At 40.8% G+C, this 23,381-nt stretch overlaps 1 protein-coding gene across 1 annotated transcript in view; it reads left to right on the top strand.

Annotated features, from left to right (window-relative positions):
• The window catches only part of LOC124086084 (TRPM8 channel-associated factor 2-like), a 52,246-nt gene extending 29,121 nt beyond the window's left edge, over positions 1-23,125 (top strand). Inside the window, 7 exon segments of the mRNA XM_058575748.1 lie at positions 1,300-1,936; positions 9,182-9,261; positions 12,055-12,230; positions 15,284-15,633; positions 19,879-20,000; positions 22,882-23,064; positions 23,067-23,125. Of these exon segments, the coding sequence (XP_058431731.1) occupies positions 1,314-1,936; positions 9,182-9,261; positions 12,055-12,230; positions 15,284-15,633; positions 19,879-20,000; positions 22,882-23,064; positions 23,067-23,125 (1,593 nt within the window). The 5' untranslated portion in view covers positions 1,300-1,313.
• Positions 23,126-23,381: the final 256 nt, after the last annotated feature.

Genomic DNA, 23,381 nt, shown 5'->3' with positions numbered 1-23,381 from the left:
GAGGGAGGAAGGGAGACAAGGGCTCAAGTGTTAGGCACCCCATGGGGTGCTTTCCTCAAAGCAACACCTAATGCAAGGCCTGCCTGCAGGTGGTTTATTTGGGAAGAGAGCCCAGAAAACCCCAGGTAGGTCATGGGAAAAGTGATACAAGGAAGGAGGGAATCCAGCAGGGGTTTGTGGCTGAGCTCTTTCCCATTGAGCACCAGGACTTAGTACTTCCAGGGTCCCTTTGAGGGACTCTATGAGATAACTTGCAGGACAGATGCTAGATATGGACCCTTGGCTCCCTCCAATGGGTGGAGGTACCTGGGAAGTCCACTTACCACATGTGGGACTGCCCTGTGCATCTGAGTGCACAGGAAAGTCCCCTACAGTGAACGCCCCCATTCTGAGTGAGGAGAGGGAAATAGCAGGGACACCAAGAGTACCAACTGCATTGCCCATGTTGCTCGGGGAAACTAGAGAGGGCAGAAGCAGGATGAGCACTGAGTTTTCTCAGCGTTCACTGTGCATACCATATGTGTGCACATCTTCAGAAACTGTCCTCCAAGGGACGTGATTCTCGTTTTACAGGTGGAAAACCAAGCCCAAATAACTTACCAGAAGGCACTTCTCTGAAGGGAACAGTGTAATGAGTTCAGTGTTAAGCACACCAAATTATAAAGACCTCCAGAAACGCCAGAATACCAAACAGGGACCTCCCCAGGCAGATAAGATATAGCAACAGGCATTTCCAGCTCACATAGTCAAAGCTGTCCGAACCAATGCAGTTTCTGGCAAGTGATGTGGCTTTTCTGTCCAAGGAAATCAAAATGAATCGACCAATGCACACCAGCTTAACCCTGGCCTTGACCTGAGGGCATAGGAAGGAGCTGGATCTGGTCCTCCTTGCCCTGGTTCTCCAGCTACCCTGGTGCTTCTTCACGGATCAGGGGCCAGGCCTGTAAGGCTCAGCCCCTGCCACCTTGTGGGTTTTCCCTTTAACACCACCTTCTCATCAGTGTCCTTCCTGCCATCCAATCTGAAATATCCTCCAGTCCCTCCATATCTCACTGCCAGGCTTTACTTTCATGACAGGGATTATTTGATGCTGCATTGTATGTCTCTTTACCTTCCTGTTTATTCATTTTCTTGTTGGGGTCCTTTTCTGTTTTGTCCCTGGATTTATTCCTAGTATGAGAACATGCATGGCCCACAGTGGGGAACCAGTACAAGTTGCCAGGTGAATGAATTTAGTTCTTTGCTTCACTCCTTCCTCCATCTGTTCTGACCAACCTGAGACTTTGCTTTTCTCTGCAGCAGCTGGTAGAACCATGGCACCAACTCCTGATGCTGCTTTCGAGACCCTCATGAAAGGAGTGACCAGCTGGGATATCCCCAAAGGCCCCATCCCCAGTAAGCTCCTTCTTATTGGAGAGGCCGCCTTCCCAGTGATGGTGAATGACAGGGGCCATGTTCTCATCGCTGCCTCCTCCTATGGCCAAGGCCGCCTCGTGGTCATGTCCCATGAAGGCTACCTGTTACATGCGGGCTTGGCTCCATTTCTCCTCAATGCAGTGGGCTGGCTCCGTTCCTCCCCTGGGGCTCCTATTGTAGTGCACCCCTCCCTGGGTTCACTAGTAAACCTCCTGAAGGGCTCTGGGGTTGAGGCCCAGATTGAGCCAGAGCCTAGAGAGGCCCTGGGTGTTTACTGCACCAGTGCCTACAGTAATGGCTTGACCGCGAGGCTGGTCCAGTTTGTGAAACAGGGAGGGGGCTTGCTGATCGGGGGCCAGGCCTGGCATTGGGCCAGTCAGCATGGCCGTGACAAGGTGCTGTCCAGCTTCCCCGGGAACCAGGTGACTAGCATGGCTGGAGTGTACTTCACTGACATCCATGGGGACAGAAGCCACTTCAAGGTCTCCAAGAAGGTGCCCAAGATCCCGCTGCATGTCGTGTGAGTGTGTCTTCCCTAGATAAGGAGTGTAATCATGTTAAAAAATAGGCTCAATCTTCTCACCTCCAGTGAGCTTCCATTTCAAGACCAGTGGTTTTCCACATAGGTTTGGAATCACCACAAATCAAAAAGAGCACAGTCAAAATGCACCAAGACACAAGAGGGGTTGGTCCTCACCACCAGTACCCCCTGTGACCAAAGCCGTACCCATTTAATAGAAAAGCTTGTCTTAGAGTCCCTCTCCATGTGTAGGGCCTGGCACATAGAGAGTGCTTATCAATTTCTCTTAAATCAAGGAATCAGCTGTGGTTTGCAGGGCTCTTTATCATGGATCACGCCCCATTCTTTATAGTAGAGATCTAGCAGAGATCAAAACAGTCTCTGTATCTTCTGAATACAGTCTGCATTGTGAGGGTGGTTTTTCCATTAATTCTTATTTCCCCTTTTATCAGGACCCTAGTTCAGAGAAAACAATGAGCTATTTTCCAGAGTTTCTTCTGTGTTGTTGAGAAATAATTTATTATTTTTCTGGGGTTCGTCTGCCCTGTATTCTATGTCAATCCTGTCTACTAACTGACATTTCTAGCCAAAGTGAACTCTGATGTACATACTTTATTCTGAATGAACATTTTCCCTGTTCAGTCATACTATTAGATTCTGCAACAGATATTTGTCCTACCATAAGAATCATTCCAAGGTTTTCTCTCATATGAAAGTGGAATGGAATCTGTTGGAGAAGAAAAAGAGGACCATGGGGAGTGGAGGGTTAAAAAATGGTGCTCAGGAAGTTGGATATGATTGAAGTTTGTTTTATGCATCCATGAAATTGACACAATGAAAATGGTTATTCTGTACAATTAATATGCACAAATAATTATAATTTAAAAGCAATAGGAGAGAATTGGACTGGAGCAAGTATAAGAGAGTGGTGGGAAATCACACCACAAACACAAGCTACCATCATGCTGTGGAGAGCCCTGGATACTGCTGTGAATACACCATAATTGTTCATATCAGTACTTCATTTATTTATTTATTTATCCATTCTAATTTGTTATATATGACAGCAGAATACATTTCATTTCATAGTACACATATTGAGCCCAACTTTTCATGTCTCTGGTGGTACACAAAGTAGAGTCGCACCATTTGTGTCTTCATCATGGACTTAGGGTAATTATGTCCCTCTCATTCCACCATCTTTCCAACCCTCTTGCCCCCTCTCCATTTCCTTCCTCCCCTTTACCCTATCTAAAGTTCTCCATTCTTCCCATGCTCCCCCTGCATCCCCATTATGGATCAGCATCCTCATATCAGAGAAAACATTCGGCATTTGGTTTTTTGGGATTAGCCTTCTTCACTTAGCATAATATTTTCCAACTCCATCCATTTACCTGCAAATGTCATGATTTTCTGCTCATTTACTAATGTTGAGTAATATTCCATTGTGTATATATGCCACATCTTCTTTATCCATTCATCTGTTGAAGGGCAACTAGGTTGATTCCATAGTTTAGCTATTGTGAACTGTGCTGCTATAAACATTAATGTGGCTATGTCCCTGTAGTATGCTGTTTTTAAGTCTTTGGGGTATAAATGGAGGAGAGGGATAGCTGGGTCAATGGTGGTTCCGTTCCACCTTTTCCAAGGAATCTCCATACGACTTTCCCTAATGGTCACACCAATTTGCAGTCCCCCCAGCAATTTATGAGCGTACCTTTCTCTCCACATTCTCGTTAACATTTATTGTTGTTTGTTTTCTTAATAGCTGCCATTTTGAATGGAGTGAGATGAAACCTTAGAGTAGTTTTGATTTGCATTTCTCTAATTGCTAAAGATGTTGAACATTTGTTTCATATACTTGTTGATTGATTATATATCATCTTCTGAGAAGTGTCTGTTCAGTTCTTTGGTCCATTTATAGATTGAGGTTTTTGGGTTTTGTTTTTTTTTTTGGTGTTTAGCTTTTTGAGTTCTTTATATATCTGATGTGCATGTAGTAAAAATTTGCACCCGTTCTGTAGGCTCGCTATTCACCTCATTGATTGTTTCTTTTGCTGAGAAGAAGCTTTTGAGTTTGAATCCATCTCGTTTATTGATTCTTGATTTTATTTCTTGTGCAATAGGAGTCTTATTAAGGAAGTCAGGTTCTAATTCAACATGAAGATTTGGGCCTACTTTTTTTTCTATTAGGTGCAGTGTCTCTGGTTTAAATCCTAGGTCCTTGATGCACTTTGAGTTTTGTGCATGGTGAGAGATAGGGGTTTAATTTTATTTTGTTCCATATGGAATTCCAGTTTTCCCAGCACTATTTATTGAGGAGGCTATCCTTTCTCCAATATATGTTTTTGGTAGCTTTGTCTAATATGAGATAACTGTATTATGTAGGTTAGTCTCTGTGTCCTCTATTCTGTACCACTGGTCATCAAGTCTACTCTGGTGTCAATACCATGCTGTTTTGTTACTATTGCTCTGTAGTATAGTTTAAGATCTGGTACTGTGGTACCACCTGCTTCACTCTTCTTGCTAAGGATTGCTTTAGCTATTCTAGGTCTCTTATTTTTCCAGATGAATTTCATGATTGCTTTTTCTATTTCTATGAAGAATGTCATTGGGATTTTAACTGGAATTGCATTAAATCTGTATAGTGCTTTTGGTAGTATGGTCATTTTAACAATATTAATTCTTCCTATCCAAGAACAAGGGAAGGTCTTTCCATCTTCTGAGGTCTTCTTGAATTTCTTTCTTTAGTGTTCTGTAGTTTTCATTGTAGAGGTCTTTCACCTTTTTCATTGATTCCCAAGTTGGGTTTTTTTTTTTTTTTTTTTTTTTGAGGCTATTGTAAATGGGATAGTTTTCGTAGTTTCTCTTTCAGAGGATTTGTCACTGATGTACAGAAATACCTTTGATTTATGGATGTTGATTTTATATCCTGCTACTTTGCTGAATTCATTTATTAGAGTTAGAAATTTTCTGGTGGAACTTTTGGGATCTTCTGGATATAGAATCATATCATCAGCAAATAGCAATAATTTGAATTCTTCTTTTCCTATCCATATCTCTTTAATTTCTTTTGTCTGTCTAATTGCTCTGGCTAGAGTTTCAAGAACTATGTTAAATAGAAGTGTTGAAAGAGGGCATCTCGGTCTTGTAACAGTTTTGAGAGAGAATGCTTTCAATTTTCTCCATTTAGAATGATGTTGGCCTGTGGCTTAGCATAGATAGCTTTTACAGTGTTGAGATATGTTTCTGTTTTCCCTAGTTTTTCAAGGGTTTTGAACATGAAGGGGTGTTGTATTTTGTCAAATGCTTTTTCTGCATCTATTGAGATGATCATATTATTCTTATCTTTATGTCTATTGATGTGACAAATTACATTTATTGATTTCCATATGTTGAACCAATCTTGCATCCCTGGGCTGAACCCCACTTGATCGTGGTGCACTGTCTTTTTGTATTCAATTTGCCAGAATTTTATTGAAAATTTTTGCATCTATGTCTATTAGAGACATTGGTCTGAAGTTTTCTCTTTTTTTTTTTTTTTTTTTTGATGTGTTTTTGTCTGGTTTTGGATTCAGGGTGATATTGGCTTCATAGAATGAGTTTGAAAATGTTCCCTCTTTTTTATTTTATGAAATAATTTGAGGAGTATTGGTATTAGTTTTTCTTTGAAGGTTTTGTAGAACTCAGCTGTGCATCTATCTGATCCTGGGCTTTTCTTGGTTGATAGGCTTCTGACGGCATCTTCTATTTCAGTGCTTGAAATTGATTTGTTTAACTTGTGTATACCATACTGATTCAGTTTGGGCAAATCATATGACCCAAGAAATTTGTTGATGACTTCAACATTTCCTATTTTATTGGAGTACAAATATTCCAAATAATTTCTAATTATCTTCTGTATTTCTATAGTGATATTTCCTTTTTCATCAAAGATATTAGTAATTTGATTTTTCTCTCTCCTTCTCTTCATGGGCATGGCTAAGGTTTTATCAGTTTTATTTATTTTTTCAAAGACACAACTTTTTATTTTCTCAGTTTTCCAATTGTTTCTTTTGTTGATGTATGGTTCCCTTGAGCAGTATGAAATTACATTGATTTCAGCTCTGATTTTAATCATTTCCTATTTTCTACTGCTTTTGGTGTTGATTTGTTCTTCTTTTTCTAGGGCTTTGAGATGTAATGTTAGATCATTTATTTGTGACTTTTTTCTTCTTTTAAAGAATGAACTTCATGCAATGAACTTTCCTCTTAGTACTTCCCTCATAGTGTCCCAGAAATTTCAATATGTTGCATCAGTGTTCTCATTTACAGCTAAGAATTTTTAAATCTTCTCTTTGATGTCTTTTACAAGACATTGTTCATTCAGTAGCATATTATTTAGTCTCCAGGTGTTGGAGTAGCTTTTATTTTTTATTTTATCATTGATTTCTAATTTTGTTCCATTATGATCTGATAGAATGCAGGGTAGTCTCTCTACTTTTTTTGTATTTTCTAATGGTTGCTTTGTGGCACAATATATTGTCTATTTTAGAGAAGGATCCATGTACTGCTGGAAAGAAAGTGTATCCACTCATTGATGGATGAAATATTCTATAAATGTCAGTTAAGTCTAAGTTATTGACTGTATTATTGAGTTCTAGAGTTTCTTTGTTCAGCTTCTGTTTGGAAGATCTATCCAGTGGTGAAAGAGGGTGTTAAAGTCACCCAGAATTACTGTGCTGTGGTCTGTTTGACTCTGGAACTTGAGTAGAGTTTGTTTGATGAACGTAGATGCTTTATTGTTTGGAGCATATATTTTTATAATTTTATGTCTTATTGATGTAAGGTTCCCTTGAGAAGTTTGAAATGTCCTTCTTTGTCCCTTTTGATTAACTTAGGCTTGAGGTCTGTTATCTGATATGAGGATGTAGACCCCTGCTTGTTTCCGCAGTCCATGTGAGTGATATGTTTTTTCCCAACTTTTCACCTTCTGTCTGTGAATGTCTTTTCCTATGAGTTGAGTCTCTTGGAGGCTGCATATTGTTGGGTCTTTTTTTATCCAAATTGCCAGTCTATGTCTTTTGATTGGTGAGTTTAGGCCTTTAACATTCAGGGTTATTATTGAGACATGATTTGTATTCCTGGTCATATTTGTTTATTTTTGGTATTGAACTTGACTTGGTTTCTCCTTTAATTGGTATTTCCTTTAGTGTAATGCCTCCCTTTGCTGATTTTAAGTGTTGTTTTTTATTTTCTCCTAATGGAATACTTTGCTAAGGATGTTCTGTAGTGCAGGCTTTCTAGTTGTAAAGTCTTTTAACTTTCGTTTATCATGGAAGTTTTTTATTTCATCATCAAATCTAAAGCTTATTTTTTCTGGATATAAGATTATTGTTTGACATCCATTTTCTTTCAGAGCTTGGTATATGTTATTCCAGGATCTTCTCACTTTCAGGGTCTGGGTTGAAAAACCTGCAGATATCCTAATTGGTTTCCCCCTATATGTAATTTGATTCCTTTCTCTCATGATTTTAAAAGTCTTTTCTTTTTCTGTATGCTATGCATTTTCATTACAATGTGACTTGGTGTGGATCTGTTGTGGTTTTCTACCTTTAGGGTCCTGTAAGCCTGTTGTATTTGGTTTTCCAATTCATTCTTCATGTTTGGAAAATTTTCTGATATTATTTCATTGAATAAATTGTTCATTCCTTTGGTTCGGAACTCAATGCCTTCCTCTCTCCGAATAGCTCTTAAATTTGATCTGTTTATGTTATCCCATTATTCTTGAATGTTCTGCTCATGGTTTCTTACCATCTTCACTGTGTGGTCAACATTCTTTACAAGATTATACATTTCATCTATCTTATCTGAAGTCCTGTCTTCCAAGTGATCTAATCTGTTGGTGATGCTTTCTTTTGAGCTTTTAATTTGGTTTATTGTTTCTTTCATGTCAATGATTTCTGTTTGGTTTTTGTTCAAAACCTCTATCTCCCTACTGAAGTAATCATTTGCTTTCTGTATTTGCTTATGCAGCTCTTTATCAAAATGATCTTTTGCTGCCTGTATGTTCTTTCTTAAATCATCCTGTAATTCACAGGACATTTTAATTATGTGCATCCTAAATTCCTTCTCTGTTATTTCTTCTGTTGTGCTGGCCATGGATTCTAATAATGTAATATCTTGGTTTATTTGGGGCACTTTCTTCCCTTGGTTTTTCATGTTGTTTGTGTGTCTTCCCTTCTAGCACTGCAGATCCAAGGTGTTACAGTTTTTACCTGATAGGCTTAGAGTGTCCCTGCAGGTTGCCAATACCTCTTCTTTAAGGGGGAGAACAATGTGAACAGATCCCTATACAGAAGTATACAACCGCAAACCAAATACCTGCTATTAAGACATTTACGGTTTTGTCACAATAGACAGAAATGGTAAGTTCAATTATTACCTACAATATAAACAGTAAGTTTGCAAAAGGCTCTACAGTTTCTGATGGTGGACAAAGAACCAGGGGTGAGGTATAGGATGAGATGTTGAGGGGCAGGAGATGAGGATATAGAGTTATTAGATCTTAGCGTGAAAGAGGACTCTAAAGAAGTTGGTTAGTAGCAGGAGAAGAGAAAGTAAGTGATTTTGGAGAGACAAGTAAGTGGGAGGACAATAGAGTACAAAAAAATACACATAAATATTAAGAAAAATTAAAAATGTAAAAATAGGAGACAAAAGAATATACAATACCACTGTAATATACTATTCAGACATCCCAGTCCTCAGTAGCCTAATTCAGGAAAAGTACTTGGTTTCACAAATGTTGGGGATGTGAGGGCGGGAGGAGATAGATAGATAGAGAGAAAAATCTCAAAGGAAGATATAAGGATTGTTTTTTGGAGTTCAGTATCTTTCCTGCTTCCCCTCTGTTCCAATAGGTGGGGTTGTCTGTTGTTTGCTGGTATCTTCACCCTCAAGATGGTGAAAATTATTGGTGGGAGGTTTGGTCTTGTGGGCAGAGCTCCTGGAGGTGAGGTATAGCACTTGCTGGTCCCCAACGGGAGACTGCACCCCAAGGGTCTCCTTTGGAGCCCACTTATGTGATGTGGATGCCTGGTCTTATCTCCTCATATTGCCTGTCACCTCACAATTCCTGGTCTCTAGTTGAGTCTCTAAACTGTATCTCACTCCCTCCCTCCCTCCCTTTCTACTTCCCAATCAGGAACCTTTCTGTCAGGAGGTCTTGTGGGCTGTGCTCTGTGACCTGTGCACCTGTTGCAGAGAGCTGTTTTATACTGGGCAGCTCAGGACCCAGTTTTATGAGCTAGAGACCAGCCGTGGAGCCACAGGCACTGTGCAAGGTGAGTGGCTGCAGCACAGCGGGAAGTTGGGGACCTTCAGGACCTTAATAATGCTTCTAAGCCCCAGCTGATGTTCCACACTGGGAGTTGTCCCAACTAAAGATGGCGATAAAGGTGTCCCAAGATGGAGGTGGCTGCTTTCAGAAATAATGGGGTGTCTGGTCGGGTGGGGTTGGCCGTGGTGTTAAGCGGTGTGTTCAGAGATGCAGCTCTGTGGTGTGCCGTGTTGGCTGGCGGTTGTCCCCAGGTGCAGGCTACCACATGTAGGGGACTATGGCAGTGGTTGCAGTGTCCCAAGATGGAGACAACTAGGAGATCCCCACTTTGGTAGATGCAGGTCCATGTGGGAGTGGTGGCTGGAGTTCTTGACCCCTTGGACAGCCAGGAGTCCTATGCAGGTGCTAATGCCGGTGGTCCTCCTCAGGCACCCGAAGGTCCTGTGTGGACAAGGGGCCAGGAGTCCTGCATGATGCTAAGGCCTAGAGACCTGTGTGGCATGGTGGCTGTGATTCCTGAGCAGCTCTCGGGGGTCATCTACTTGAATCCCAGGTCTGGGAGCAAAACAGAATGCTGCCTCCTTCCAGCTCACCATGTTGAATCAGTACTTCATTTTTTTATGTATATTAACTTTATTTGTCTTACAGTAGAGTGTACTTTAATATATTTTACATACATGGAGTATAACTTCCCATTCTTGTGGTTGTACATGATATGGGTTTCACTGGTTGTGCATTCATATATGAACATAGGAAAAGTGATCTCCGATTGATTCACATCAGTTCTTACATAGTTAAAAAAATAAAGTCAGTACTTTTATAGCTACAAAAGAAAATTATGCCAAATTAAGAACAAATACATTCAAATCTTTTTGTAAGAATTCCCAACTGTAAAGCAAGACAGCTGAGATACCTATTAATAGCAACGTCACACAGGTACCTCAGCTCTGATCTGTCTCCTTTTCTGTAGAGGAGAACAAAATGATGCTATTAGCCTATGTTCAAATTTTGTCCACTCATTGAACACAGATTCCTATGATGAGAAGATATTTATTTTTATTTTGGCCCCTTGGACTATTTTAACCAGGAGCTTGTAAATAGAAACCTAAAATGCATCTCCGATATGCTTATTCTTCTGCAAGCAAAAGTCCCTCAACATGTCTGAGCATTAGCAGTCAGTGCAACAACAGTTAGTCAGTCCAAGCATGAGGTGTGGCTGGGGTTTCCAAGAAAGGGCAGCAACTTTTCAGTTGATGCTGTTTCTTTACTGGCATCTCATGATGTCAACATTCTCAGACTGCTCTTCTGGTTTTTTTTTTTTTTTAGAGAGAGAGAGAGAGAGAGGGAACTTTTTAATATTTATTTTTTTAGTTTTCGGTGGACACAACATCTTTATTTTATTTTTATGTGGTGCTGAGGATTGAACCCAGCGCCCCGTGCATGCCAGGTGAGCGTGTTACCGCTTGAGCCACATCCCCAGTCCCCTCAGACTGCTCTTCTCACACACTTGCCCCTGTTATAAGGTTTTTAGCACCATGCCTGGCTTCAATTTTGAAAAGTCCTGTTGGACAAATATTTCCTGGTTCTATAGGAGGATGATTTGGTTTCCCTAGGAGAACTCCAGAACTCTTTGTGCTGATTCACCCTTTATTTGGGAAAGCCATGAGAATTTACTTCATAAAAAATTAAAATGTCACTTCGATACACTCCTAAGGATGATGAAAGAAGAGGACATTATGTTGAATGTTTTAAGTAAAGAGTGGGAAATTTGGGATTGTTAAAAAAAAGTTTAGAATTGAAATTGTAAGCTGTCTGTCATGCCAGAGATCTAAGGAACCCAAGGGAGTGAGAAGTGCAACAGAGAGAAAAAGGCCTTGCCTTGGAGAGTAACCAAGAGGTCACCCCGAGGATACAGCTGCCCAGTGACCACTTGGACTGTCACACTACATCATATCAAGGGGACTGTAAGCCAAAGCTAGCCCAAAGGACGAGCCATTTCCACCCTAGACATCAGTCAGAAGGACCCCTATTTTTTCTAAATTTTCCACAAATTTATAAACACTCAATTTATTGTCCTTTTGCCAAGAACAACCCATCCTTTCTAGTGAGGGTTGTAGGTGTAAGGGAGATTTAAACAATAATGACAGCAAAAAACTACGACCTGTTATTCCCAATCTCGTAAGACCCCCAAGACATTAACTCTGTTACTGAAATCACAATACTTAGGCAGAGATGGAAATTAGTCCAACACAATTGGCCTCATTACAGGAAACAATGCCATGCAAGCACATTCACAATAATTAAAAAAGGAGGTGTCCACACTTAGAAATGGCATTCAGGGAAACCCAAGCTTTCCTGGGCCGGCGGAGACTGGAATCTAAGGTGCTGTGGGTTTCAGTCACATAAAGACAAGTTGGCTACATAAGATGACCGTACTCTCTTTTCTACTACCATGCAGTCTGCCCTGGCCACACTACTTGTATTTTTATCTTGAATAACTCATAATTTGATCAAGCAGTTGAAATTTATGGCCATTGAAAATCATTCAGAATTGAATTAGTTAAGTTATATATGGGAGGAGTTGGTGAACTATCAAAACAGAATTGTTATAGCAAAAAAAGAAAGAAAGAAAGAAAAGTGCTGTGCAATTATATCTCCCATTGAAAGCAAACGCCTAGCCATCTATCTCCCAGAGTGCGTTGGCTCCCAAGGATGCCTCTGCCGGTCAGGGAATCATCAATGAACTATTTGCCAAAAAGAGTGTGAAGTGCTTTTTCTTTATTTGTGCTCACAACAGTCCTACAAGGTGAGCACTACTACTGTCCTCACTTTTCAGAGAAGAAAACAAGAGATATGGAGCTGATAAGTAATGAGCTCATTCCAGCTCTGGAAGTTGGCACCTGGACTCTTGGCACCAGCCTGCTCTGCAGTGTCTCTGTCATGGCCTGCAACTCTACTTGCTCTGAACTCTGTGTACAGCTACTGGATCAGAGTGACCAGATCCAACCTGCTAAAAACCAACCAGGTTACTTCTAATTACCCAAAATACAGGTCATTTCCAAGGCTCACATACCTTGGGCTACATCACTGATTTCCGATACCAAGACCCTGTCCCACCTGCAATGGAGGATTTCAACGATCCCATCTTTCAAACCAAGAGATTGGAGGCCTCCTGGAGGAAGCTGGCCTAAAGCTCAGGGCTTTTACCTTTTTTCAGGATCCCCAACTCCATCATCAGGTCTGAGGGCACTGGACCAGGAAACACACCCTTTATTCTCCAGCCGGTTTATTTGCCTTTTGAACATCAGTGCCATAACAAATATTTGCCTTTTAATGCTACCTCAAATTTCTGTTTTAATTTTCATAAATAGAGAATTTATTCATTCCTCTTCATTGTTTTCTTTTTTCTTCTCTGACTGTATATTTTTAAATAGCTTGTCTTTGAGCCCACTAATTCTTCTTCCAAGCTGATAGTAACTCTATTGATGCTGCGCTTCCAGGGGTTGGGGGAAGAAAGAGATGAGCAGTCCTGTGGCCTTCAACAACACCAAAATGGGGTGGGTATGTCACACCCTAAGCCCACAGCCCACCAAGACCAGTGCAGCCTTGGGTAAGACCAATGCCCATAACCCAAGGGCTGCTTACTAATCAAATGGTCTCACGGCCCAAGACTATTATGCAACCAGCTATGGGTGATGCTGGCCAGAATAATGGTCAGATAGACTGGTGCCATTCCAGAGGCTTTGTCTATAGACACTGGCCCAAGGCAGGGGCATTGGGATCTGCTCAGCACTAGATTTCATCACTGAGTCCTAAGGTTTACTATTCTGTCCTATCCTGATAATGCAGTCTTGTTCCATGCTATGATGCCCAAGGTTGGGGAGTGTGGTAATTACAGTCCCTGGCCCACTAAGGCTGATGCTAATCTGAGTCACACCCAAGTCTCATGGCTACAAATACCTGTACAGTCTCAGGGGTGCCCTCAGGTTCATGACATGGCCAGTGGTGGTGTACGCTGAAACATAAGTTTGTCCCACCTGGGCACAGGCCTCCACATGGTGCTGGGGTAGGTATGAGGACTCCATCTGCTTGCATCTGCCTGAGACATCTGTGAAGAAGACATTGGAGAAGGGGTGGTGGAGGCAGTCCCTTGGAGTGGGCCTGTGGTATGCCACTCCTCAACTCTGCATAGGTCTCTGCAGCTGTGAGACTCGGGTATGACCCAGCTTAATGTCAGCCAAGGGACAAGAGTGCTGGCCTGAACATGAGTCTGTCCCATCAGGGCACAGGTCTCTGCCTGGTACCTCAGGGGTAGGTTTAGAGGGGCCTTCTGTCTGGCCTCGTTCTAGGGGTCTTTAGTTTCTGCTTGTCGCTGGGTCTCATTGCGTTGAGTTTCTATGCCAACTTCTATGCTAGCTTCCATGCTCTGCTCCCCAGGGGATAGAGTCTTGCTTTCCTCCTCTGCTGCCTGAGGCTGGGGGAGGCGAGGCAGAACCACTCCCTTGGCCAACCATCCAACAGAGTTCCAGAGGCTCCATCTGAGGGTACAGCCTCAAGGTAGGGGTTATGAAACTCTGAGCAGCATCTGATTTCACAGTGCCTCCTATATAAGGTCTAAAGCTTGGACTTAATTCCCTCTCCTTCCCTGCAAGCAGGATGCATCTCTCTCCATGCTGAGCCTACTTGCAGTAGGGGTGAAAGGTGACATGGGCAACTCTTTCCTTCCTGGCTTTTTCAATGTGTCTTTTCTTAATACAGCTATTCATGTAGCAGAATACCTTCACGAGATCTAAGGAGGTGCTATGATCTCTCACCTGTCTTTTTAGCTCTTGTGAAGGAGATAATCTGTGGGGAGATAATCACTGCAGGACCTGACTCAGCCACCATTTTGCTCCCCCAGGCTGGGCCCTTGGATACAATGATGAATAAAGTTGGCAGGAGTGCCTTCTACTAGTGACTTAGAATTTTAGTAATGAGTGTTGGGAAAAGACAAAGAACGGGAGAAAGAGAGTGAAATTCTACAAGAAATGACCTGACAGAGGCTAGAAATCACAGGTCATGTTTCCACTTTTCAAGTAGAACTGAATGTGGAGAGAGGGTAAGACTGAAAAGAACTCAACAAGGCAAATCCCTCAGGCCTCCACTATCAGACTGAAAGAAGAATTTGTATTTTACTTGTGGTGAAGTCTTGAAGGTTTCTCATCAAGGGAGTCAATGTGAGACTCAGAGATTCTAGATTGGTTTGGTCCAAACGCAAAGCTTTGTGGTCCTGAATGAACTTGGTGGCAATAGGAATGGGAAGTAATGTGACAGATACTTGATAGAGTCTGATGACTAAGAGGAGAGAGGAACAGGCAATCATGATTTTAAGGCTGTGGTGCCCGTTTTCATTCTGAGAAACCAGGAAGAATGTAAAAGCATAGAAATTTGCTCTTGATAGTTTCGTGCCGGGTTCTGAACAAACTGTTGACATGTGTAAACTCCTTCAGTCTTCACATCAGAATCCTTAGAGGCTGACCTTATCTTCCCTACACAGACAGGAAAGGAAGCTTAAGTATTTGATCAAAGAGTAACTTTTGAGAAGGCAGAGATGTACTCAATTTCCCACAAACAAAGCTTGGGCTGATAGCTGTGGTGCTCCATATGCTAATGAAAATAAAGCATCTCTGTCCATTAGAGAGGTCCAGGCTAGGACAAATAATGGGATCACTACAGCTGTTATAAATGAAGGACGACTATGATTGCAATTTCTGAGGTACAACGTGGGACTGGAATAGAGGAGAGCTGAGCCTGTGGAAGACAGAGCCACGGAGAATATCTGGGTTGGCAGAGGTAGGAAGGGAGAGGAAGGGATGTCTAAGTGATGAAAACAAATCAAGAGTGTGGCGCTCCTTAGGAAATTACCAGAGAGGGATACTCTGCTTTTATCCATTTAGTTTTCGGTCATTGATTCACCAGGCTGGGTCTTTGCTTTCCTCTGCAGCCGCTGATAGAACCATGACAACAACTCCTGATGCTGCTTCAAGGCCCTCGTGAAGTGTGGCAAGTGTCCTATTGGAGAGGCCGCCTTCCCAGTGATGGTGAATGACAGGGGCCAGGTTCTCATCGCTGCCTCCTCCTATGGCCAAGGCCGCCTCGTGATCATGTCTCCTAAGGTCTACCTGTTACATGCGGGCTTGGCTCCATGTCTCCTCAATGCAGTGGGCTGGCTCCGTTCCTCCCCTGGGGCTCCTATTGGAGTGCACCCCTCCCTGGGTTCACTAGTAAACCTCCTGAAGGGCTCCAGGGTTGAGGCCCAGATTGAGCCCTTACAACTGTCCTACGATTCAAATCCCAAGAAGCTGATATTGAGTTCTTCCTCATTTAGTACCGCTGTGTAGAAAAACATTCCTTATCCTTTAACACAGACAAACAGTATTTGATGGAGTGTCTCTGTCCTAGTTTACTTAACTATGGAAATTTGGATTACGGCTAATGTTTGCTGTCACTTAAAGTTTCACAATGAATATTTATGTATCATTGCATACAGTTTGCTGGCATGCAGTCTAAGAAGGTGAAAACTACTTTCAAAACATTCATCTTTGAAATGTTGATGGATACTGACAAATTGCCATTTTTAAAAGCCTTTACTCATTTGAGCTCATAACAAAAATATGTTCTCAAACTATTGCCAGTACTAGGTATCACTGAATTTGCACTTGATGTTATTGTCAGTGTGTAATGTGAAAAAAGTTATTTTTAGTTTGTGTTTCTGTGATTACAAATGGAGAGAATGTTTTTATATATATATGATAGTTCATAGTTCTTCTTTGAAATGTTTATTTATGCCCTTTTTCTACTTAGTTTTTATCTTTTTCTTATTGATCATCAAGTGCTCTTTCTATATTACAGATATTACTTGTTTGTCTAGTTTTACATGTTGCAAATATCTCCTTGCACCATTTGTTCTTTACCTTTGTTTTAATCTGATAGATGTAAATAGCTTTACATTTGTTGGGGTCAAGTCTGTCAGTCTTTTTCCTTCAAATCATCCTTTATTGTTTAGAAAATATTTTTCCTTTACAAATTTGTTAAAATGTTTTCTTATGTTTTTTTTTTCTCTAGTGCTTTTATGGTTACATGTTTTTACATTTAGATCTTTTCTGTTATATCATATATTATTTCTAAATATATAACAATTATGTCAGCAACATTTATTGAAGTCATGATTGTACTCAATGATATTAAAGGTTACTTTCTCAAACAATTATCTTCCATATGTATATGAATTTGTTTTTCAGTCTGCTCCTCTGAATGATTAACCTATTTGTTTAATTGTGCACCAATCATACAGGTTTTGTTATTGAAGCTTTGAAGTGAGTTTTGATCTGTGAAAATAAATTCTTCTTCATATTTCTATATTATACCTAAACATTTTCAAATTTTTTCTAGGACTGAGAGTGTGGCTCAGTGGGAGAGTGCTTACCTAGCATGTAGGAGGCTCTGAGTTTGAACCCCAGCACCACACACACAGCTAAAATTGCCAAGTGTGCTTGACTGCTTGAGTTTTTAGATTAGACTAAACAATCAATGTATTGAGTTTCTTTAAAATACATTGGGATTTTCAGCAGGATTATACTCAACTTAGAGGTTATTTGAGGATAATTAGCATCTTGAAATAATCTATTCAGCTAAAACAACATACATATTTTCATTTATTCAAATATTCTTTTGTATTCTTTGTCAATTTTTAAAGATTTTGCCAGAAAGTGTTTAGCCAATACTTAACAGAATTATTCTTGACATTTTTATATTTTTATCATTATAAATCATAAAATTGTCAATTTTATAATTATCTCTGTCTGATTAGTAGGCCAATTATTGAATTTTGTGTTTATTTGGAATTCAAACACTCTGTTGAATTCTTTCATTATTTATAATCATTGTCTCAACTAATTATCTTAAATTTTCTAGTAGATACAATTTTATTAGCAAATGATATGGTATCTTTGCTCCTTCCGTTATAATTTCTAATTTTTTTTCATTAGCTAAGTCATCCTTTAAAATGGGACTGGTATCAGTGACAGAGGGCATCGTTGCCCTTTTCCTGAGGCAATAGGAATTCTAATGTTTTGATGTTACATATACAAACGAATTCATTATATCCAGATAAGCAATTTCACTTATGACTTATTTTTGTCTTATATTTTAGAAATCAGAATAAATTTTGTCATGTTTTCTTGATAGCTGTATAAATGAGAAAAAATGATTTACTTAATTTAGTAATGACTGCATCACTTAGAAACCATCGTCAGAGCTCTTAAACACTATGACATATTGATGTATTTCGGAATCCTCTCCCCCGTCCAATTAATCAAGAGTTGAAATTAAAGAAATTAAGCATAATCAGGCTTAAAATTTTGTTAACTGCAGCATCTCTTTCTCTACATACTACAACTCCATCTCTGTAGTTCCAAAGTATAAGAAGCAATGTGTGTTCACTAATTGAAAACCTCAACCACAAAGTTTTTCTTTAGGGTTTCCTGTTCAAAGACATCAGACTGAAAATTAGTTGTGAAACCTCTGTATAGATGGAGAAATCTATAGGTAGAATTGACACTTAAATGAGAATGCTATTCATTGATTTTGAGAAAGATGACGTTTTGAAATGCTTTCTTGATCTTTATCTAATGCTGAAAATAAATTAACTACAGCAGTCATTATCATGGTATTTGGTGACATCAACATACAAAAAATTTCAAATATCATAAAGATTACTATTTGTCTACTTATGAAAATTCACAAAAATGTAGGGAAGGTTACAAGGAAATGCAAATTAGTTACAGATCTTATTCAGAGTTAATTGCAAATAATTTTCAAAATACACTCTTCTAGTAATTTTTTTGTTCTTTCAGTAATATTTTAAATATTATTTTGGATTTTCCTGTGCACGCTGTTTTCACAAGTGGCATTTTTCACTCATTTTTTTATTGTGTGACACATGACTGCCTATACCAAAATATTTTATTTATACAATCCCCAAACTTTGGATAGCTACATAGAATACAACTTGATACATTATTTTATCTGGCAATTATAAAAAGTGGTAAGTAATAAATGATAAAACATTTTTCTCCATTTTCTCTATTTAATATTTTCAGAAGTTTTATTTTAAAACTACAAAATTTGGGGGCTCTGTGAGGCCCTGAGTTTGATTCCCAGCACCACAATAAATCAATAAATGTAACAAAAGAAATTCTAGAACCCTAAAAAGGATAATTTGAGAATTTCACAAAATTGTTTTATCTATGAGTATTTTCTGTGCACCTATGTGTAGAAATAGGACTATTCTCTATAGAAATGATAAACTCTTTTTTAAACTTGATTTATTCTGTATTTTTAATGATTCAGTTCATCAACTTAGAATATCCAACAAAATGAGACAGCAATTTATCCTGGAAAATTTTACTGGGAAATTTTAAATGTACATTTTTTTTTTTAACATAACTTACTTTTTATTGAAAGTATCTTGTACTCATATGATGTTTTCTGGGTTTTGCCACATATTTCAATATTAAAGGTTACTTTTTACATGCAAGTAGAATGAATAGTTTTCCCCATATGGGAACACTGATTTATAAAAAGATGACATACCACATGAATTAAGTGTCCTTTTTAATTGAAAAGCTATCAAACTGTCTAGTTACATTTCTCCCCTCCAAGTCCACAAACTGAGTAATAACTGAGTCTCTAGGCAACATATTCAAAGCTGAGATTAAAAACAAACAAACAAACAAACAAAAAACCCAAGTCCTTTGGTTCAATTAAGGGAACGCTCTTAATCAATCAGGCTAATCCATCCCAGTGGTACTGATGGACTCCAGGAGGCTGGAAGACATCCTGACAACCCCAATTCAGAACATTTACATCAAGTAGCCTTTTTCCAGTTTCCAACTCATGAATAAATATAATATTTTGTTAATTCTATTTCAGAAACCTTTTTGCAAGTTGTTTTATTTACAATGCCTACTTTTAAAAGCTCAATAAAGTTAACTATACAATAAACTAGGCAGAAATCGCTTTACAAAAGGAGGGAAAGCCCAAAATACCACTTTCTAAGATAAATTGATTGTACCTATAAGTAAAACCCTCCCCGTTTGTGATATTGAATACCTCCAGTTAAAACTGATGGGGAGATGTACAAAGTCAGGTTAAAATAGCAGTCCCCTCTGCTTCCTGGTGACGGTTTTATGCCAAATGAGCTCAGGTCTTGGGTGTCCTTTGCTGTCCTGTTTAGCACTTCTCCCACCAGCATTGACGTGGGAAATCCTTTTTTCCAAGTATCGGGAAGACCCCAGTCAGGACCTGGAAGGGATCTCCTAGCTGGAAGTGGGAGTCTGCTCACAGTCCCCTCAGGAAGGGGAGTCCCCTGACAGCTCCTGGTACCCAGGAAGGGACCATTCTTCTGCCAACAGGTAGCTCATTCAACTGTTTCCTGCAGCCCCTCCCTAGATTCTGCACCGTTTGCTACTTAATCAAAGAATGGGCCCATTAGGGATCAATACTTTGAGCTGGCTGACAGGGAATCAGAAAGGCAGGTGTAGGTTGCACCCAACAGTGAAAGACCTGGGCCCTGCCACAGGGCAGAACTTCTGACCAGTGGCAATAATGTCTTTTGTTGTTCCTTACTCACCAGCATGTGTGTCTAAAAGGTGGAGAAATTTGTGGCAGATGGGGAAGACTGCAGATGGGCATGCAGGTCTGGTGTGGGACCTCAGGCACTAGAGTCTAACTGCATGTCTTGGGTATCTGAATTAAAAGTTCCTTAAATGCTCTGATGGTGGCATCATTAATCAGGCAGCCAGCCAAGGCTGCTTCCCAGTCCCCCAGCCTGGGCAGTAAGCTACCATTTTTGCACAGCTTTATCCCATCTTGAGTCCCTGATGTACAAGGGAAAGAGCCAGAAGGAGAGACTGATAAAAGACCATTCCCACAGGTTTCCAATCCCACAGAGGGGAATCCCATCTATGAGTCTGCTAAGAAAAATGTGGAAATGATTCAACAAGAGGACTCACCCCTGGTGAATAAGGAAAACCAATCACCAGTGGCAGCTCTCCAGCCTTACCCAAGAACTGATCAACTCAGCGCTCTCTGCCAGTCTGTGACCCTCCTTTCCACCTCCCATGGACCCTCCCAACACCACTGAGATCAGCAAGGGTATGGAATGGAGAAGGGGCCCAGGACCACGGAGGGCCTGGGGAAACGATGGGGGCCAGCCTCAGCAGCTCAGCCTGGGCCTTTCCCTTCTTCCCCGTGAACTTTTAAGAAGATGGAGCTTAGGAATTGTAGGTGAGGTGTGGGAGACAGGGGTCAGGGCAGCCTGGCTGGGTTAAGGACCACCCGGGTGATCTCGCAGCCCTGGGAGGGACTGTGAGAATTCTGCCCGAAGGTGGCTTTGTGGGGATGGAAAGATGGAAAGATGGAAAGATCTCTGTAGGAACTGAGCATATGTGGGGCAGATGGGCCTCACAGTTCTGTAACTTCCTGGTGATCTCAAGAGCACAACAGCTCCTTTGCTAGCCCTGCTGGCCATAGGAGGTCCTCCCTGGGCACAAGAGACAGGGCAGCATGTCAGAACCTTCCTGTGGCTCAGGTGTTATATATCTGATACGGATAATGTTTAGATAATGGATTGTGTCCCTCTCCTCTCCTCCACCACCCAACTTCATGGAAATAAATGAAAATAAGTAGAATCATTGTGGAAAAGATACCATAATACATGGCTCCGGCCAGACAAACTTTAATAAAATCTCAGCTTTGCCAATTGCACATAGGTCCTCCTGCACTGTTGTTAGAGCTCTGAAGACGATGACATCACTTCTCTCTAACAGCATATTACAAGGACGTGTTGGGGGAGTGACTTGGTAGCAGGTTATTCTGAACGGCACCTTCCTACTCAAACTTTACACGTGGGCAAGTTCTGATTTTGTCATAAAATAAATAATACTTGCAGTGTTTTACAGCTTTTCAAAAACCTCCTCTTCCATGTTTTTGCTAGCTATGTGAAAGACACTGAGGAAATACCACTGTAGCCTGTTCTGCAGGTTCAGAAACCCAAAGTTAAAACATTTAAGTTTACTGTTGATCGTATAATTAATCAGAAAGGACAGACCTGAAGCCCAGTTTCAGTGTCTTTGGACACCTTGGCACATTGCCTCTGGACTTTGACTTTGTCTTCATAATCCCAAAGAGTCTGAGATGACTTTTGGGCTACACCATGCTCCTTATGAAAAAGTAATCTGTCTGAGTGCCTTCATGAGATGACCACAGTGTCAGCCAGAAGCTTAGCTGCCAAGTTCAAGTCGAAGGCCTTGGAGACAGACTCCCGTCTCTGCTCTCCATGAAGACTCTCATTGCTCTGGGATCTGAGCAGGTGACCACCTTCCCAGTTCCCCTTCCTTTGCCAGCACCATGGCCAAAATTCAGGTCCCAGCAGCCCTGACCTGGACTGCTCCAGTAGCCGCCTCATGGTCTCCCTACCTCTAACCTTGATCCTGACTGACCTGTCTTCCAGAATGCTCCAAATAAACCATAATGTTCAGCCTAGAACCCTTCCATAACTCCTTGTCGCCTTCAGGTAGAATACCAAACCTTTCATTATCTAGCTCTGCCTTATCCTCCGCCTCTAGTTCCAGATCCCTGCCCGCTTGCTCAATCTCCTGCAAATACAGACTGATCAGAGAATTCACAACAGCTCACCACCGTTTATGGTCTTGTGCACTTATAAATACTGCTTTTTCTTACTTAAATAGTTTTTCTTTCTTCGTATACTGGGGAAATACCTGTTCAACTTTTAAAATCAGCTGTTTAGATGCCCCTTCCTGGAAGCCTTCCCTGGATATTATCCTTTGAGGTATCATTTACTTTGTCCTCCATGTTACTTCTGTGTTCCAATGTGGCTCCTATGACACTACATTCCAGCTACTTGTTGGAGCACTTGTCTCCTTTTTCGTCCCTGGGCCTCTAGTGTTTAGCACAGTGCCTGATACTGCATAGATCCTCAACAGTGGTTGATTGTAATTAGCGTTAGACACTTTCCAGGATGCAGGCTGTGTCACATCTGAGCAAGAATGGAAGCAGGATGCCGGTGCAGGTTGAAACAGTCTAACTTGTTCTCACAGCTGTTATTTCCTGGGGTCATAGATTCCTAAGTGAAGGGCCAGGAATCTGTATCTCCTAGACTTGCAGCTCTACAGTTCCAGCTAGCCCTTTCTAATTTTTAGCTACACAATATGAGAGGGTGTGCTCACCTCAGCCTGATTCAAATCAGAATCATCAAGCTTAGGAGTGAGGGAAATTGCAATCCTGAAGGTAGCTACCATTTACTGAGAACCAGCTAGGAAGTAAGTGATGTGGCACAAATTCCATCTCTGAGATTGATTGAGACAGAATAAGATATGGCACCAGTCACAGGAACAAGCTAATACATGATGGAGGAGGAAACGGCCACTGGAGAGACGAAATCAGTGTTAAAATGTGGATTATAACAAAGCATCACGGTATGACCTTCTGTGTGTGCTGGGGTGGGGTATCTGTTACAAGCGATGTACCTCATTTTATCTCGTCTGTCCTTCTCTGGCTCCAGGGGAACTTGGGGAGCCATTCATCCAGCTCTTTATTGATTCCCAGACCCTCTCTGACCTCTCCAAAGACAAGGCTGGCAAGATAAATCCATGGGTGAAGAAGTTCTCTGAAACGGTGCAGAAGAATCTGGTTCCTTTCTTTGAGGTTTGGGACTGGCCTGTCCAAAGGGAAGTGGCCAATATCTTGTCCTGCCTCGTTGGCAGGAAAACCCCATGAAACCATACATATTTGAAAATGAAAAATGAAGAATTGTAAAACGTGTTCTCTCTGAACAAGATCATTCATCAGATGCAACAGACCAATCCTCACCTAAATTCAACCATAATTATTTTCTCTGAATCATTTCAATTATTTTGCAAAGTAGAGATTAGACAGTGGTTTTTCAAAATGAGCAATATATATAACTCAACTGCTTTCCTCTAGATTAATTTTTTAAAGCTGATTGTTTTCATTGGTTAGCATTTTGTGTTTTCTTTATTGGGTTAACAGAGACAAGCCCAA

Source organism: Marmota monax, unplaced genomic scaffold (assembly GCF_021218885.2).
Source record: "Marmota monax isolate L192 unplaced genomic scaffold, Marmota_monax_Labrador192_F-V1.1 WCK01_AAM20220418_F8-fsc00122, whole genome shotgun sequence".
Taxonomy (NCBI): Eukaryota; Metazoa; Chordata; class Mammalia; order Rodentia; family Sciuridae; genus Marmota; species Marmota monax.
Note: the sequence above shows the minus strand (reverse complement) of the source record. Positions and strands in the feature narration are given on the sequence as shown.